Consider the following 18,512-nt stretch of genomic DNA (forward strand, 5'->3'; position numbering starts at 1 on the left):
TCTAATCTGCTGCTTACCCTATTAATTTCAGTGACTAATGTCTAAAGAGTTCAAATCTCATCTTATTCACAATATATCTTGATTTTTACTTACTTCTTATTCATTTTTTAATGATTTAAAAACAAACATTTTGGGCTTCCCTGGTGGCTCAGCAGTTAGGAATCTGCCTGCCAATGCAGGGGACACAGGTTCAAGCCCTGGTCCGGGAAGATCCCACATGCCACACAGAGCAACTAAGCCCGTGTGCTGTAACTACTGAGCCTGCCCTCTAGAGCCCATGAGCCACAACTACTGAGCCCGCGAGCCACAACTACTGAAGCCCACGCCCCTAGAGCCCGTGTTCTGAAACAAGAGAAGTCACTGCAATGAGAAGTCCGCACACTGCAACGACCCCACTCACCACAACTAGAGAAAGCCCGCGTGCAGCAACGAAGACCCAACACAACCATAAATGAGTAAATAAATAAATTTATTTTTTAAAATAAATAAAACCACTATTAAGGAATCCATATTTTGTGGCTAAAACTCAACCACAGGGCTTCCCTGGTGGCGCAGTGGTTGGGAATCCGCCTGCCAATGCAGGGGACACGGGTTCGATCCCTGGTCCGGGAGGATCCCACAAGCCGCGGAGCAACTAGGCCTGTGCGCCACAACTACTGAGCCTGTGCTCTGCAGCCCGTGGGCCACAACTACTGAGCCCGCGCTCCACAGCTACTGAAGCCCACGTGCCTAGAGCCCGTGTGCTCCACAAGAGAAGCCACCGCAATGGGAAGCCCGCGCACCGCACTGAAGAGTAGACCCCACTCGCCACAACCAGAGAAAAGCCCGCACGCAGCAATGAAGACCCAACGCAGCCAAAAATTTTTTTAAAAAATTAAATAATTTATAAAAAAAAGAAAAACGTAAAGAAAACTCAGCCTCAAAAATTAGTGCAAACAGATGAACAGGGTCATCAGATCAGACAGTAGATATCTTCCACAGAAGGCCAAGGTCACACAAACTTAGGCAATGATAACTACGTCCTTATTTAAAATTCTGCTCCGTAACTGACAAATACATTTTTTAACCTTAATTAAGAGACATGCCAATTTCAGAAAGCCTCCCGAATTCAGAAAGATTAAATTGTGTGTGTGGGAGTGCCGGCGGCGTGGGTGGGGGTGGGGGGGAGGTCTTAAAACCAAGAAAATGTAGTATGTAAGGCAGAAAGCAAGTTTATAACTTAAAATGAGACCCACAACTGCCTGAAAAGCCAGAAAGCAATTACAGAGGGAGAAAATACGTACTTTCTTGCAAACATGCTACACGGAGGAAAGCCAGGTCATTAGAAGATAACATGTGCACACTGGAATCAAGCACTGACTGTCTGCTGCAAATTTTCTTCAACATCCAAGTAAGCAGATAAGATACACTCTCCCACCAACAGCACAGAAGATGAGATCCTTTTCCCTCACTTTTATTATAGCACAAGTTCACTTCGAAATTGACTCAATCTTTGGGACTGACGTGTACACACTGCTGTATTTAAAGTAGATAACCAACAAGGACCTACTGTATAGCACAAGCAACTCTGCTCGATATTCTGTAATAACCTAAATGGGAAAAGAATCTGAACAATAGATACATGTATAACTGAATCACTTTGCTGTACACCTGAAACTAACATAACATTGTTAATCAACTATACTCCAATATAAAATAAAAATTAAAAAAAAAAAAAGAAATTGGGGCTTCCCTGGTGGCCCAGTGGTTAAGAATCTGCCTGCCAATGCAGGGGAACACGGATTTGAGCCTTGATCTAAGGGCTCCCACATGCAGCAGAGCAACTAAGCCCGTGCGCCACAACTACTGAGCCTGCACTCTAGAGCCCGCGTGCCACAACTACTGAAGCCTGCACACCTAGAGCCTGTGCTCCAGAACGAGAAGCCACTGCAAGCCTGCGCACCGCGACAAAGAGTAGCCCCCGCTCGCCGCAACTAGAGAAAGCCATGCACAGCAATGAAGACCCAACGCAGCCAAAAATTTATAAAAAAAGAAACTGACTCAATCTTTCTTCAAAAATGATTACTTTAAAAGAGTAATATTCATCTTACTCTCTCCATAAAGTCAGTCTTCTTTCTGATGATTTTGAAAAGCTCTCTTTTGATTCACTATATAGGTTTATAATTAACTCTCAGAAGACAAACTTATTTCAAGTTACACCTCCTTTGGGTGCACATGCACACACAGAGTACTAACTACAAATAAAACAACACAAAGATTTCTTAAATACCGAGTTCAATCACAGAAGTCTAAAATGAAAACTGAACTTTATATGATGCAAAACATGCTATGATCCAGTAAAGTTTAAAGACCAAGAAAATCAAGAGTAAAAATTTGCTATCAATATTTATTTCACATTTGTTTGTTCTGAAATACTTTAGAAGATGAGGAACAAGGAAATAGACTCTATGCTTGCAACATTTATATTACGTTCATAAGACCATACATCAAATTACTAGGTCCATGAACTAAACAATGAAGCCCATGAAAGAGGGGCAAGTATATGAAGCAGGCAGTCTCTGACTTAAGGGCTATCTATCTACGAACACTCATCGTGTCATTCTGAACTTTTTTTCCATTCTGCCAAGAATACCACCCGCAAATACATAACCACTCACATCACTCTGAATCATTCCCTGCCATGATTGCTTTGGGCCTCCTACCCGAACTTCTGCTGAGCCAGTTGCCTAAATCTTGAGAGCTTTCACCTGGCGAGTCAATTTTCTTCTTCAGTTGCCAGGACTTGGGTATTTGAATATATTACAGATTAAAAAACAATAAGAAAGCTTCTGTGGGCTAGCCTGGTAAATCAAACCAACATTCAGAATATCATCTCTGTGAATATGAATTTGAAACTCCGAATCACCAAGTTATAGTCAAATTTCTGGAATTCATCCTATTCAGGAGTTTGACTATAAATAATACCCAGCCTGAAAAATAAGCCCAACTATTCTCCTTGCTAACTGTGAATGTCTGTAGACAGTTCAATTAATACACATTTAACAAATAAATTTAAAAATTATAGATCTAGCTACTTTAGGAAAGGCTGCAAAAGGTTTTAGTTAATAAGCACTACACTGAATAAAATTCTTGTTTGAGTATTAACACCATTTAGAGACCCAATCTCTCTAATGCATCTCTCTCTACGAAATCAACTTTTAGGAATTAAAATATGAAGCTGTGAGGAGTCCAGCTGACTAAAAAGATTCCATTTCAGGATTCTCCAACTCACCTTGTTCTAAACTTCATAATAATCCTAGATTATTGCTTAGGTGTTAAAGGGGCTGGTTCTCACACAGGCTCATATCGTTGATAGATCAGATTTTGGTGACTGAAGGGTAGCAGAATATGCTACCCTAAAACATGCTTCTTTGGCATAAGGATTATTTTTTAAATGACTGAGAAATAGCAGACTCAAGAGAAGCTCTGAAAGTAGAAGTTACCCTTTAGTCAGGGAAATATACGTTTTTTTAAAAACTCTTTATTTTCTATTGGAGCATAGTTGATTAACCGTGCTGACAGTTTCAGGTGTACAGCAAAGTGATTCAGTTATACATATACATATACATGTGTCTATTTTTTTCCCATTTAGATTGTTACATAATACTGAACAGAAGAACTCTCCATTTGCAAGGGTGTCTTCCTTCTCACTACCAGGAAGAGAAGGAGGGCTGCTCTAAATCACAAAGTTTACTCCAAGAGAATCTTCTCAGTGGAGCAGGCACTAACCTATATCCACGTAACAGACCTCTTGTTTGTCATGATTTTCCTGGTGACCCCCCACAACTGGCCTCCCCACCCTCACTCTCTTCTTTGTCTTTAGCTGAAGATGCTATTTAAGCCCACACTCTAAATCACCTTGGAGATCAGCTCATTTTTCCCCTGGGTACCTCCTATGTACACCAGGAGGTATACTTGTTAATAAATTTGTATTTGTTTTCCTCTTGTTAATCTGTCTTTTATTACAGGGGTCTCAGCCAAGAACTCAGAAAGGTAAAGGGATTATTTTTTCCTCCCCTACAGGGCTCTGCCTTCAAAACCTTAGAATTCTCCTAGCCTGTGATGGGAAAGTACATTACCAATCTGCCACCTCTATCTAACCTAAACCCGTCAATCACAGCTCCTCCTTCTTTTAACTCACAGTTGGCCACTGTCCACATTTAAAAAATTCAAGAATCATATATGTTTATAAAGAAGCTGTTTTTGCCTCCTGTTGTGAATGTTTATAGACGTTAATCTATAGGTAACAAATTAAAAAATTTCAGGTCTAACTACCTTAAAGTAGGAAGCCATTCTTAAAAATGTCTGCAACTTTATTTGCTTTTTACATTAAGTTTACTAACTTCTAAATTGGAATACTGTCAAATATTTAAAACCTGAATTCTTGGATCACAGTATCCCCAAGCAGAGGGTTACATATTGCTTTTTAAGCCACCACACAAGTGATCTAGTAGAAAACTTTAATGACTTGAGCACAGTTAAATCAGGAAATTAAAAACTGCCAAATATCAACACATAACAAGACTATATCCAAATACACTACACAAAAAGTAAATAAACAGAATACTAAGATTATATGCAAATATATTATATGGTAAAAGGAAATACACTTGGCTTTTAAAATTCAAGGCCAGAATCTTAAGATTTAAGGATATTTATTTTAAAAACACTTGTAATAAACGTAATAATTATGGAGGGTAATGATAATAGAGTAAGTATAAGAAACAAGCCCAATCAATTTTACCTCAAATTTTGAACCTGAATAAAAATGTCTTTTATTTCTTAAGTAACTGAATCTCAATTAGATTATGAAAAGTAGCCAATTCAATTTCCTAATGCAGAAAGGTTTATATATAATAATCAACAGGTACATTTACTATTCAAAGGAAATGCTAAAAGCTACTTTCACTTATACACTGGAAAATGGGAAAAAGTGCTCAATTATTACTATAATAGTGTGGCTGAAGCACTACCTTATCAAGACAGAGATTCCTAAAACATTTTGCAAAAAAGCTACTCAAAATAACGTGTTCACTTCAGTGTTAAATTTTACCCCGACAAGATTTCTGTAATCTGAGGAGAAATCTCAGATTATTGACTAAGTGTTACTACATTGATTACCCTTTGGTTGATCCTAGGCTGTAGGATCCATCTGTTTTATTCATTGCTATATTCCAAGTTCCTAACACTATATACCTCATACCTGACAGGTACTGAAAAAACATTTGCTGATCAAGAAGTCGATCTTTCAACTGGCTTCACTGTTTACTGGTACTCTTCTTACTCATTCTATTTCAAACCGAATTTTACATTTGAAAAATCTAAAATTTCTCCACGGATTTTGAAGTTTGTCTTTTTATCTATGAAATTCTGGGAAAAGCTCTCATTTTTCCTTTATTTCATTCTATTCATCTAAAGTCACTAATGAACTATTCCTTTTTTTTTTTTCAAGTCTATTTCAAAATGTACCAGGACTACATTGAAAATCTCTCCCATGGTTTTGAGTATCTGGAGATTGTGGTCAGGTAAGAATGGCACAGCCAAAGCACCAGACCTAATTAGGATACCAGTTAGCTCAGGGCTCATAGTCCTTCCTGGCCTTTTAACTTTTACCTGAAACACGAAATTCATAAAATCTAAGATAATTCTAATTTAAAGTATTATTTTAAAGCACTGGACTTACCATTATAGGTTATTCTTGGCTTTGTTAAACACATCACAAGATGCAAATCCATTTCATCTGAGGGTACAAATTTTGAGCATACAGGACACTTAAATCCTAAAAAGTAAAAGAAATCCATGTTACTTCACTACTTTGAATATCCAACTATGCTTTTTAAAAAAGCAGGAAGAAGAATTTCAAACTTCAATATTACACTTACACTAATACACTACCTATGTGCAACTTAAGTTGGGAAAACAGTTTGTGACTATAATATCTGACTTAAATCAGTTTATAAACAGCACCTGATTTCAAATAAAACAAGCTTAAATGAGGAGAATTTAGTTCACTACAAAACTCTTGCACCCTTTTCTAATGTATGGGTCCAATCATTCTTGTTTCTAATTTTTTACATTAATCTGAACTTATGATTTCATTATAATAGCTGTTTATTCTGATCATCCTTGCAGAAAGTACCTTTCCCAGCTTATAGTATAATTTGAGTCGCAAGGTTTTATAGCTAGGTAGTACCTTAGAAACTATTCTACTCCACTGACCTTTACAAAATTTATCTAATGAAGAAAGTGAAGCCTTTCACAGAACAGCAAAATCAGGTCTAGAATCTATCCTGACTCCTAGTATAGTGGTCTTACGGCCATACCATGCTTCTGAAGTCACAATGCAAACAGAAAATAGCACCAAACAGATTTCTCGTCAATTTTGATACAAATATTAGCTAGTTTCCTACAATATTCAATCTGTACTAAGTATTTGCCTGAAGTACTCTATTAAAAATAAATTGGTAGAGACTGAAGGAGGAAATGTTATGCATTCAGCTCTATCCTGCTCCCTTACTTACCAAGGGTAACTGTCCATCCATGGTTCCCTGCTGCTTCCCTGCTGACCTACTGCTCCCTTCTCCAACATCCCCAACCTGCTTGAGAAGTGAACTGATCCAAGAAAGTCCATTTATGGTTTGGTTAGGAACAACAAACCAGGGTGGCACAAAAAGATGGTCTGGGCCAATTTGTTTTTAATGACTTAAGAAAGAGCAAGAGAGTACACTGGTCAGCTGTAGACAGCTGAAGCAGAAAGGTCACATGTAGGTAAAGGTTAAGAGAGACTGGGGTGGTGGGGTGTCTATTCTGTAGTCTGAATTTATAAGAGAACAGAAACTATCAGTAAGCACAGGAAAATGGTTCACATGGAGATCTTAGAGCAGATGTGCAGAGAGGAGCAAAGTGCTGTGAAAGACAACAACTAATAAGAAGGGTGGTGAAAAAAAAAACCAGTCCCTAAAGCTGCCTCAGAATCTGGTAGCTCTACTTCTAGTACATGTGTGTTCTTACAGACATTCTCTTCCCTTTGTCGTGACATGGAACTCACTGCAACCCAACATGTCAGACTAGAGTCATACCTCGTGCAAAGCTTTACTGAATAAGAAAAGGTTTTGGCATGGGTACTTAATACGGTTATTCGACTTCTTAAATGAAATACATGTTTTTGAGCACAGTTTTTCACACTGTATTAAATACATTTTAAGAGAAAGGAATAAAGGTATGTTTACTTCCCACTTCTTCAAAACCACCAAAATGAAAAAGAAGAAAAAGCAAAGGGGATTAATCTAAAATTAAACTACAAAATAGCTATAATCCCCTAACACAGACTATAGCAATACTGCAAAATATGGATCAAATGGGGAGAAGACAAAGAGACTCTCAAGCAGCATTCCTATTTCCAGGACCAATAATAATCTTTTGATTAAAATTGTAAAAACTTTCTTCCCTTGAAGTTACACAGGACTTAAAAAAAAAAAAAGGTACCCAGTTTTCCAACTGCTGATCAAAATCATCTGAGTACTGGCACATAAACTCTAAATTATCAAACAGAAGTGAAATACCATGAACCATTGAGAGCCATCCAACTGCCCACAAAGTAGAGCCTAAGGAGAGAAACTGTATGTATAAAGAACACTGCATTTCTAATTAAATACAATGAATTGATGTGTTTCTTTCTCCTTACACCTAAAATCTACTAAAAGTGAGAATAAATATAACAAGATAAAGAACTTGAAAGGAGACAGCAGCAGATGAGAACAGATGAAGGAATTAACAGGACTGAGAAAACAGACATCCTAAGTGTCTGCAGAAGTAAGCCAATTCTCACTACATAATTCTCGAAGGACTCAGGAATCTATACCTCCAATAACTTCCCAAAACAATGGTGAGGCGTGTGGTTAAAATCTAGACTGACTGAAAGACTTAATAAAAAAGATCCCCAAGTCTCCAACCCATGACATATAGCCAAGCAACTACAGTTTCCCAAATAGAGCAGGAGAATGAAGGTCTACTACAGGAAAAAAAAAAAAAAAGACCCAAAATAGATTGGCTTGAGGACACCAGGCACAGCAAGGTGAAGGGAAAAAAACAAGGGAATAAATAAATATCTGTGTATGGAAAAGGGCCCTTCCCAACAATCTCCTTTTCTCTATCTCTACCAAGACACTGGTAGAGTCTTCTCTTAAATCAAAAGTTCCACAGAATGAAACAGCAAGAGATCGTTGTCTGTTCACAAGTCTTAGTCTTACATATAGAGCTTCCAAACAGCTTTTCAGGGCTTCTCTCATAAACATAATGGAATAAAAGAAAGAAATTTGCACATGAAAACACAGCAGAAACAAATTCAAAAGACTAATGAAAATATTTACAACTCTTATCACAAAAGGACAATATCCTTAATATACAAAGAACTCTTTAAAAAATGAGGAAAACCAAACACCTGTTAGAAAAATGGGCAGAAGTTTTAAACAGACATCTCACCAAAAAGAAAGATATGTAACTAACGCTTAAACACATGAAAAACTGCAGTGTCATAATGAAAGAAGCACTTTCCTCTCAAGTTCTTCTGTTTATTTCTTTACTCTCATTTTAGTGTGTTAAGGAGGGAGGAAAGAAACACATGTGTTTATTTCACTCTGTTTTAACTAAAAATCCAGGTGGTTCTTTGTACATACTGTTTTCTCTCCTTGGGCTTTACTTTATCTCTACATTAAGATATCATTACTCTTCCCAGATTGGCAAGAACTCAAAAGTTTGACAACACATGGTTGGTGAGGCTTTGGAGAAACAGGTACTTTCATATGTTGCTAGTAGGAATGCAAAATTGTACAACCTCTACAGAGGGTAATTTCACAACATCTAACTAGATTACAAGTGTATTTACCTTCTGATCCTGCAATCCCACTTCTAGGATCTCTCCTTGAAGGTATGCCCCCACCAATACCAGAAAACACATGCACAGATAGAGGATTATGGGAAGATGGCAAAGTAGGAAGCACTAAGGGAATCTACCTTCCCACCTAGACAAAAATTGAATGGGCGGAATTTGTTTGAAGGAACTATTGTGGAAGTCTGGAATCTGTTGAAGGCTTGCAACTTCCAAAGGAAAGAAGACTTGGACAATACATTGCGGTTCATTTCAGCTCTTAGCACAGAGGCAGTTATCCTTCCCCCAATCCCAGCCACATGGCAGGCAGTGGTGCACCTGTTCCTGGAGCACCTTGCACACAGATCACAGGAGTGAGGGTAGGCAAAAAGGACCCTGTGCTCCAAATACTGGGAATCTGCGCTCTGATTGCTGATTGCTGCTTCTGATCCAGGAGGCACAGACAAAGAAAAAGGCAGTCACTGTTGTTGGACCTCCCTCTATTATTGTAAGCCCCTTCCCCTCTAGCTGAAGAGACTTCAAGGGGATTTAAAGGGATTGTGCCTCTCTGGCCCTCTTCGTTTTTCTCTTTTTTCCCCTTTGGAGAGCCAGACATTAAAGACCAGCACATTTCAAAACAATTGGTTATATGAGGAAAATTAGAAAGTGACTATGCAGATTCAGGAAAGAGTCCAAAAAGACCTGAGAAGTTTATACCTCAGGCTGATGATCCTTGGCACAGAGACAGCCTACAACACCCCCAAAAAACAATAATAAAAAACAGCAGACCCCAGGGAAGGGGCAGAATCTGATTTCCAGAGTTACCACATTATTAGATTTAAATGTCCAGTTTTCAGAAAAAAACAAAAAATAAGGCATACAAATGAACAAGAAAGTATGGCCCATTCAAAGAAAAAAAAAAAGAAACTGCCCATGAAAAAGAACTGATGGCAGATATATACTAGAAAATGACTTTAAAATGCCTGTCTTAGAGATGCTCAAAGAACTAAAGAAAGGTGTGGAGAAACTCAAGAAAATGATGTATGAACAAAATATCAATAGATAGAAAACTTAAATAGAAACGAAGAAGAAATTCTACAGCTGAAAAGTATAATAACTGAAATGAAAAACTCACTAGAGGGATTCAAAGGCAGATTTGAACAAGGCAAAGAAAGAATCAGTGAACGTTAAGATAGGACAATAGAAGTTATCATGTCTGAGGAACAGAAAGAAAAAAGTTTGAAAAAAGTGAACAGAGTCTAAGAGAGACCTGTGGGACACCAACAAGCAAACCAAAATATGCATTTGGGAGTCTCAGAAGGAGAATAGAGAAGAGAGTAGAGAAAACATTTGAATAATAGCTGAAAACTTCCCAAATTTGAAGAAAGACATGAATATAAACATCTGAGAAGCTCAACAACCTCCACGTAAGATGAGGCCACATCAGGATACATTATAATCAAACTTTCAAAAGACAAAAAGATAATATTGAAAACAGCAAGAGAGAAGTGAGTCATTATGTACAAGGGATCCTCAATAAGATTACAAGCAGATTTCTCATGATACACTTTGGACTCCAGAAGGCAGTTGGCGGATATATTTAAAGTGCTCAAAGGAAAAGACTGTCAACTAAGAATCTTATATCCAGCAAAACTTCTTCAAAAGTGAGGGAGAAATTTTGAAATTCCCAGATAAAAGCTGAGAGAGTTTGTTACCACTAGCCCTGCCCTACAAGATATGTTCAATGGAGTCCTACAAGGTGAAATGAAAGGATACTAGATAATAACTCAAAGCTGTATGGAGAAATAAAGATCTCTGTAAAGGTCTTCAGGTCAAGAGAAACTGTTTACAAGGTGCTGTACTGGAGGAACTGCACCTAAGAAGCTTCAACCATATCTGGACTTGACTTAGATAACAAGATCCTGGACTTCAAATTGATCCCTTAGTGGAATGAGATTGTCTGGGTCTTAGGAACAAAGTGAGTACACTTTACATATGGAAGGGATGTGAGTTATGGTTGCTAGAAAGCGCACTAGCAACCTACCTATATAGAAATATACATACACATACACACACACACACACACACACACACACACACACACACACACACACACACACTTATTTAGCTCAGTCCACTAAAAGAGCCTAGAAGCAATGACATTTCAGTAGCAAAAAGGATCCACCCCCAGATCTTGGGTTCTAAATATCATTCCCCCCACAAAAAGCTATCCAGAGATAGCTGCTGTCAATTTCACGCATCCTGTTCCTCACATTAAGGAGTCTAATTCTCCTCCCCTTGAATCTGGGCCAGCCTTAATAACTTGCTTGATCAATGGAATACATGACTGATATTCTGGGATTTCTGAGATAAATCTTAAGATGGCTTGCAGCTCCCATTTGGGCCTTTTGGGATGCTCACTTTGGGGACATTCCCTCTCAAACCCAGCTGACACGCTCTGTGAATTCCAGACACACAGAGAGGTCATGGGTAGGCATTCCAGCTGACAGCTCAAGCTGAACTCTGAGCTAACAACCAATATCATTAAGTTCCAGGCATACTGAGTGAGCTACCTTGAATGTTGAGTTACTCTGACTTTCAGATGACTCCAATCCCAACTTCCAACTGCAACTGCCTGAGAGATCCCAAGTGGGAAGCCCATCTACTGGTCCTACCTTACTCACAGAACCTCAAGACATAATACATTTATGTTTTAATTAAAACACACACAAACACAGTAATTTACTGAGGCACTCTTTGAAACAGCATAATATTGCAAACACATAAGAGACTCGGTGAATAAACAATTATGCATTATGCAACGGAGTTACTACACAACTATAAAAAAGAAATGAGAACGGTCTCTATAAACTGATATGAAGAGATACCCAGGCTATATTAACTGGAAAAAACAATGTGAAAAGGCAGGCGTATGTTATGCTAGCTACTGTGCAAGAAAGAAGGTTAACTAAGAATACATGTGTACGTGTATACCTGCAAAGAGAAAAACAAGGAAGGATAAATTTCTAATTAAGGTTTACAGGGGCTTCCCTGGTGGCACAGTGGTTGGGAATCTGCCTGCCAATGCAGGGGACACGGGTTCAAGCCCTGGTTCGGGAAGATCCCACATGCCACGGAGCACCTAAGCCCGTGTGCCACAACTACTGAGCCTGCGCTCTAGAGCCTGCGAGCCACAACTACTGAGCCCATGCGCCTAGAACCCATGCTCTGCAACAAGAGAAGCCACCACAAGAAGCCCTCGCACCACAACGAAGAGCAGCCCTCGCTCGCCACAATCAGAGAAAAGCCTGTGCGCAGCAATGAAGACCCAACGCAGCCAAAAACAATAAATAATAAAATAAATTTTTAAAAAAACTATTAAAAAAAAGGTTTACATACGTGTTACTTACAGGTGGTAAATGAGAATGTAGTGAAAGAAAAACTTAAAGAAGGTACTCCTGAGTCCACCTTTTAATAAAGTTTTTAATAAAGTTTGAAAAAAACTTTATTTTTAATAAAGTTTTAAAAAAATATAAATATTTAATAAAGTTTTTTTTAAAAATTTATTTATTTATTTGGCTGCGCCAAGTAATAAAGTTTTTGACTTTTGAACAATGTTAATATATGTAGTCAAAAATTAAAAATAAAAAAGGATGAGGAAAGTCCCTAGTAAAAGTAAATATAAATGGAAACAAATGAACTTAACTATATATCAAACAGATACAAAGAAAAATACACACACACACACACACACACACACACACTTATTTAGCTCAGTCCACTAAAAGAGCCTAGAAGCAATGATACTTCAGTAGCAAAAAGGATCTACCCCCAGATCTTGGGTTCTAAATATCATTCCCCCCACAAAAAGGAACCAGGGATCCTTGAAAAAAAAGCTGGTTCTAAGTCTGGGGCAGGGAGTAAAAGTTGAGCCTTGAATATCTTGTTGTGCCAGATTAAGGAAGTGCTCAAAAACTGATATGGACACACAAAAAGGCACAGAAGCCAGTTTCAAAGGGCTTCTCCCTGTCAAATTTGGACAATCTAAACATAAAAATGGATGACATAATAAATTAAATATTTTAAATTTAATAAGAATGTGAAAGTACAAATGGATAATTACACATTCTGAAATATCAACCCCAAATCACTTAATTAACAAAGATTAAAAGGTACTTTTAAAATGGAGAAACTGGCTGACATTACCTTAAACAAATGTCTAAACTTAGTATCACCAACAAAAGGGCAAGCTGACTATCTGTGCTCCTTGATATGACACACTGAGAACATGATACTTAAGTATATTTCTGCCAAATATAATTTGAACCTAAGTATGAGGAAATTTAGAAAAAGCCTCCAACATATAAGATGTACACCAAAACAAATTAATAGAAAAGGGAAACTATGATAAAAGAGTCAATGCAGAAAACAAAAAAACTTCAACACTGCTGACACCCCAAAAATCTTATAATTAAAATATTTCTATTTATTTTTGCTTCTATCTATTTATTTTTGTTTCTATATATTTGTTTTGGTGTCCACCTTATATGTTGGAGGTTTTTTCCAAATTTCCTCAATTGTCCCAATAATTCAAGATGATACTAAATCCATGAAATAAGAACAGGAGGCTATAAAACTAGGAACAGAGAAGCAAACAAAAGCTCTGGAAAATTAAACTTTTGGTAGAAATTAAGAATTCGAATAGATGGTTAAAGTATTAACTTTGAGGTAACAATGATGCCAAACGATAATAACAATTAACATTTACTATGTACCAGGAAATTATCTAAGCACTTTGGATGAATTAACTTATTTATCCTCACATCCTTTGAGTTAGGCACTGCTATTCAATATTAACCCTATTTTACAGATAAAAAAGAGAAAGGGTAATTAACTTATATAAGATCACACAGTTAGAAACTGGCAACGCAGAATTCAAACAGGCGTTCTGGATCCAGAGCCTAATTCTTAGCCTAATCCATTACTCATCTTTTTTAATCTCCCAGTAAGTAAAAGCAAAAGTCAAACAGGAGAGTAAATAATAAAATCAGAAGATCAATCCAGGTGGTCTAACATCTAATCAGCTAGAAACAGAATTGAAAAAAGAGGAAGAAACCATCAAAGACATAATTTCCCAAACTGAAGCTCATGAGCATACAGATTGCAAGAATGTACCCATACAACAACTGAAAATAAAGAGCCATACCAAAGTACACTACCAGGAAATAACAGAGCATTAAGGAATAAAGAACAAAATCTAAAAGTTTTCAAAAAGAAAAAAGATCACTGTAAAGTATCTAAAACAGTTTCCCAGACTTTTATATTCTGTCTTTCATGATAGTAATATTTTTGGAGAGTCTAGTCCAATTGTTTTTCAAAATCAGAATGGCGTTAAGTGTTCTCAACAGCAACACTTGAAAGATGTGAAGCAATAACTTCAAAATTCTAAAAAAACTTTCACTTAGACTATATATACAAACTATTACATATTCACACTTGATTGATAAAAACATATTTTCCTGATTAAAAAAGCATCAAAAGCTTTCCTTCCCATGTGCACTCTTGAGAAACTTCTAAGAACATGTTATCCACTAAAACAAGGGAGCAAACAGAGCAGAGGAAAACAAGACAAAGACAGCAAGACCAAGGAAACAAGATCTCTCATAGGAGAAAGGTGAAGGAAAGTCCTTGGATAGTTGTACAGCAGGTCTGGAAGGTTATTAGTCCGGATTGTAAGGAGAGTAGACTGCTCAAGAAGCGGGAGAAGGCAGAGGAGAGGACAGAGAAGGGGAATGGGGGGGAAGGGAGGAGAGGGAAATGCAGGGGAGGAGGGGATGGGGGAGGAGTAGGGAGTGAACTGATAAGGTCTCTTGATGTGTTTAATCATGTGGAAAACAGTACTGTACTTAGTTTTATAATTCTTTGGGCAAGTTTGGGAAAAACTGATAGGAACTTAGAAAATTAAGTAAGCAAATAGATGAGGCAATTATTAACTATGAGACAAACACATAAAAGGAAATATAATCCATAGCCATAAACAATATCAATTTAAGCAAACTGTCATTTAAAAAGACATTCAAAAGGTGGAAAGATAAAAATAAAGCCAGGTGAGGTATGTAAACCCTCATCTTCCATAATAGGCAGTTAATAGCATCTAAAGTAAAATAAAAACAGGAATATAGGCACATTATTTATAAATAGTAATATTCAGTAAATATAAATAGTAATATTTATAACCAACCAAGGTAAATGTTATAACCAACACCTACAAGTGTTGAAAATAGGCATCCCCAGAAATTAAAAACTCGGAGTTGGGGAAGGTTGATGCAAGAGAACGATGATTTTTATTTTAAGACTATTTTGTATTTTCAAAATATATACATATATTACATTAGTTTACTTTTAAAAACTATTTTAAAGGAAGAAAAGCATAGAACATATTAGCCAAGTGAAAATGTTTTTGTAGGAACATATCTCAACTGAAGCTGTAGGCTGCCCCAGATCACTTCCTCCGCCCCCTCTCCCCCACACACACACAATGTCTTCACTTACAACAGGCCCAACTAGAATTGGCTCCATTCTTTGATGAATAATGAGAAAGAATTCATTATGGGACCTAACCATTGAATCTACCACTTAAGGAAAACAAAAACATTAAAAAGGCAGATAAATTAGACAACTCAGAAAATTAACTCAAGAAACAGCTGTCATAGTTCAGGAAATAAATTAAATATAACAGTATACCGGTAACAGAAATAAAAACTACAGAAGAAATCAGAAGGAAGTAGAAATAACTAAGGATAACATCACTGACATGGACTGCAGAATTATGAAAAACAAAACAGAGATGACAGTGATTTGAAAAAAGATGAAATGTATGGAAAACAAAAGGCTAATTGACTCTCTCAAAGAAGAGACTTGAATCCAAAGCACAGAACAAAATTACCAAAGATAGTAAAAGAAAGAATCCTAGTGAATATCTACACAGAAAATGTAAGATGTCTACAATTGACAGTGAGGATGGCAGAAATAATACTGGTCTCGGAATTATCCACAGAATAATACACAGATTTTACTTGGGACACATTTTATGTGTGTGAGGGGATGGGGGTGTCTTCAGAACTCTTAAAAAGGGGGAAAAAATTAGGACTCAAGTAATCTATATCCTCAAAAGTTCAAAGACTCAAGACCCAATCAAGATCAGAAAGAGAAAAAGCAAATATCGTATATTAACACATATATGTGGAACCTAGAAAAATGGTACAGATGAACCAGTTTGCAGGGCAGAAATAGAGACACAGATGTAGAGAACAAATGTATGGACACCAAGGGGGGAAAGCGGTGGGGGGTTGGGGGGGGGGTGGTGGGATGAACTGGGAGACTGGGATTGACATGTATACACTGATGTGTATAAAACTGATAACTAATAAGAACCTGCTGTATAAAAAATAAAATAAAATTCAAAAAAAAAAGATTCCATATAAAAGTGAAAGAAAAAATAAGACCCAATCAAGAGATTAAACAAAATAAAGAATTCAGGAATGGACATGCTGTGGTGTTTTATATATATATATATATATATATATATATATATATATATACACACACACACACATACATACACACTTATATGTACATACACACATACACTGGTACTACACTAGACACATTATTACTTATTTAATTGAATAGTTATAAAGAATGGTAGGAATTATTGCTACAGTATATAAATATTAGGAATGTCAACAATGTAAAAATGATATACCTAACAAAAATTGAGATGAGAATGGCATGATCTTGTTGTGTATAAAAGGAACAAGAAAGACTGAGATGCAAGAAGAGAATGAACAGTAGAAATGAGCTAGATCACCCTGTTCTTTTAAAGCTAAGTACAGAGGTATTGAAACACTAATGTTATTATTCTCTCTCTTCTACCCTAGAGAACTTCTAGGTTGTCATCAAAACCCCACACAGGAGTCACCTTTCTCCAAGAGTCTTTCCGTAAAGGCTATAGAATGCTCCACCTCAATGCTGATTTAATCATCCCCTCCCTTTGTAGCTCTTCTGTACTTTGATGATACTTCCAATACTGCAATATAGCACATGGCACTCTAATTACTTACTTGTATGTCTATCTTCCTTACTAGCTTTAATAGTCTAGTGAAAATACAGTCTTTGAAGTCCAAAAGACCTGGGTACAGACGTGGATATGTAGTTTCTACTACACACAAACTATATGACCCCAGGGAAGGCAAGTACTTAAGTCCTCCAGGTCTGATTTTTTCCCTATAAAACATTGATAATATCACTTACATACACTGGCAATCTGATGAGGATTAAAGATTACAATAATGTATATAAAGTGCCTAAAACATAGTAGGTATTCAATAAACAGTGGCTATTATTTATTGAAATTGTCCCTTTTCAACTTTTAGACAATTCACTTACTCTTCGTTAAGTTCTTAAAACAGTACTGTTCTAAAATGACATTCTTTAATGGTAAAATCCAGATTCTTTGGACTGAAGGAAAACTTCCTGTAACAATTCAGTGAGATGTACCTGCGATATTAAAGTTACTTAATATAGTAAAATAAACACCAGTAGCACCAGTAACTGTGAATACCTATCGTTTTCCACTTTGATGACTAAGGCAAAAAGATTCTTTATATTTCCTGTGGCCCAACCCTACATTTACTTAGTATTTGTACATTTCCTCCTTCCACAAGCAATAAAGGATTGCTCCTACACCCACGTTTGGTAAATATAGTAGGCCCTCTGTATGAGCAGGTTCCATAGCTGCAGATCCAACAAACTGGGATCAAAATACTGAGGAGTGGGCTTCCCTGGTGGCGCAGTGGTTGAGAGTCCGCCTGCCGATGCAGGGGACATGGGTTCGCGCCCCGGTCCGGGAAGATCCCACATGCCGTGGAGCGGCTGGGCCCGTAAGCCATGGCCGCTGAGCCTGTGCATCCGGAGCCTGTGCTCCGCAACGGGAGAGGCCACAACAGTGAGAGGCCCGTGTACCGCAAGAAACAAAAAAAAAAACCAAAAACAAACAAACAAAAAATACTGAGGAAGAAAAAATATTCCAGAAAATAAAACCTGAATCTGCCATACCCTGGCAACTATTTACACAGCATTTGTATTGTATTAGGTATTACAAGTCATCTAGAAATGATTTAAACTGTGCATAGGTTATATGCAAATACTACATCATTTTTTATATAAGGGACTTGAGCATGGGTGGATTTTGGTACCCATGGGGGTCCTGGAACCAATTCCCCTGTAGTCACCAAGGGACACTGTACACCAATCAGCAGGAAAAATCTGCTACCACAGTCAGAATTTGTTGGGTAAGATCAAAGATGAAAGAATCAGGTACTATTATGAGATTTAAATATCAAATCGTTACTCTACAACTGCAAACAAGTCATCTAAATGCACTTGCTTAGTTGATAGCTATAAAAATACAAAATAAAGAAACCAGCCAGAAAGCGTCATACTGGAAAAGCTATCCTCTCAACCACTACCAGAATTCAGGGGGAAAGAACAGGAAGATAAACTGTGCTGGCTGCTGTGGAGATAAAATAGATGCCTGATTTTAGTA

At 37.2% G+C, this 18,512-nt stretch overlaps 1 protein-coding gene across 1 annotated transcript in view; it reads right to left on the minus strand.

Annotated features, from left to right (window-relative positions):
* ZNRF2 (zinc and ring finger 2) overlaps positions 1–18,512 on the minus strand; it is a 99,065-nt gene that overhangs the window by 39,622 nt on the left and 40,931 nt on the right. Inside the window, exon 2 of the mRNA XM_032643199.1 lies at positions 5,723–5,818. Coding sequence (XP_032499090.1) covers positions 5,723–5,818 — 96 coding nt within the window. The remainder of the gene's footprint in view (positions 1–5,722; positions 5,819–18,512) is intronic.

This window comes from Phocoena sinus, chromosome 9, assembly GCF_008692025.1.
Source record: "Phocoena sinus isolate mPhoSin1 chromosome 9, mPhoSin1.pri, whole genome shotgun sequence".
Classification (NCBI taxonomy): domain Eukaryota; kingdom Metazoa; phylum Chordata; class Mammalia; order Artiodactyla; family Phocoenidae; genus Phocoena; species Phocoena sinus.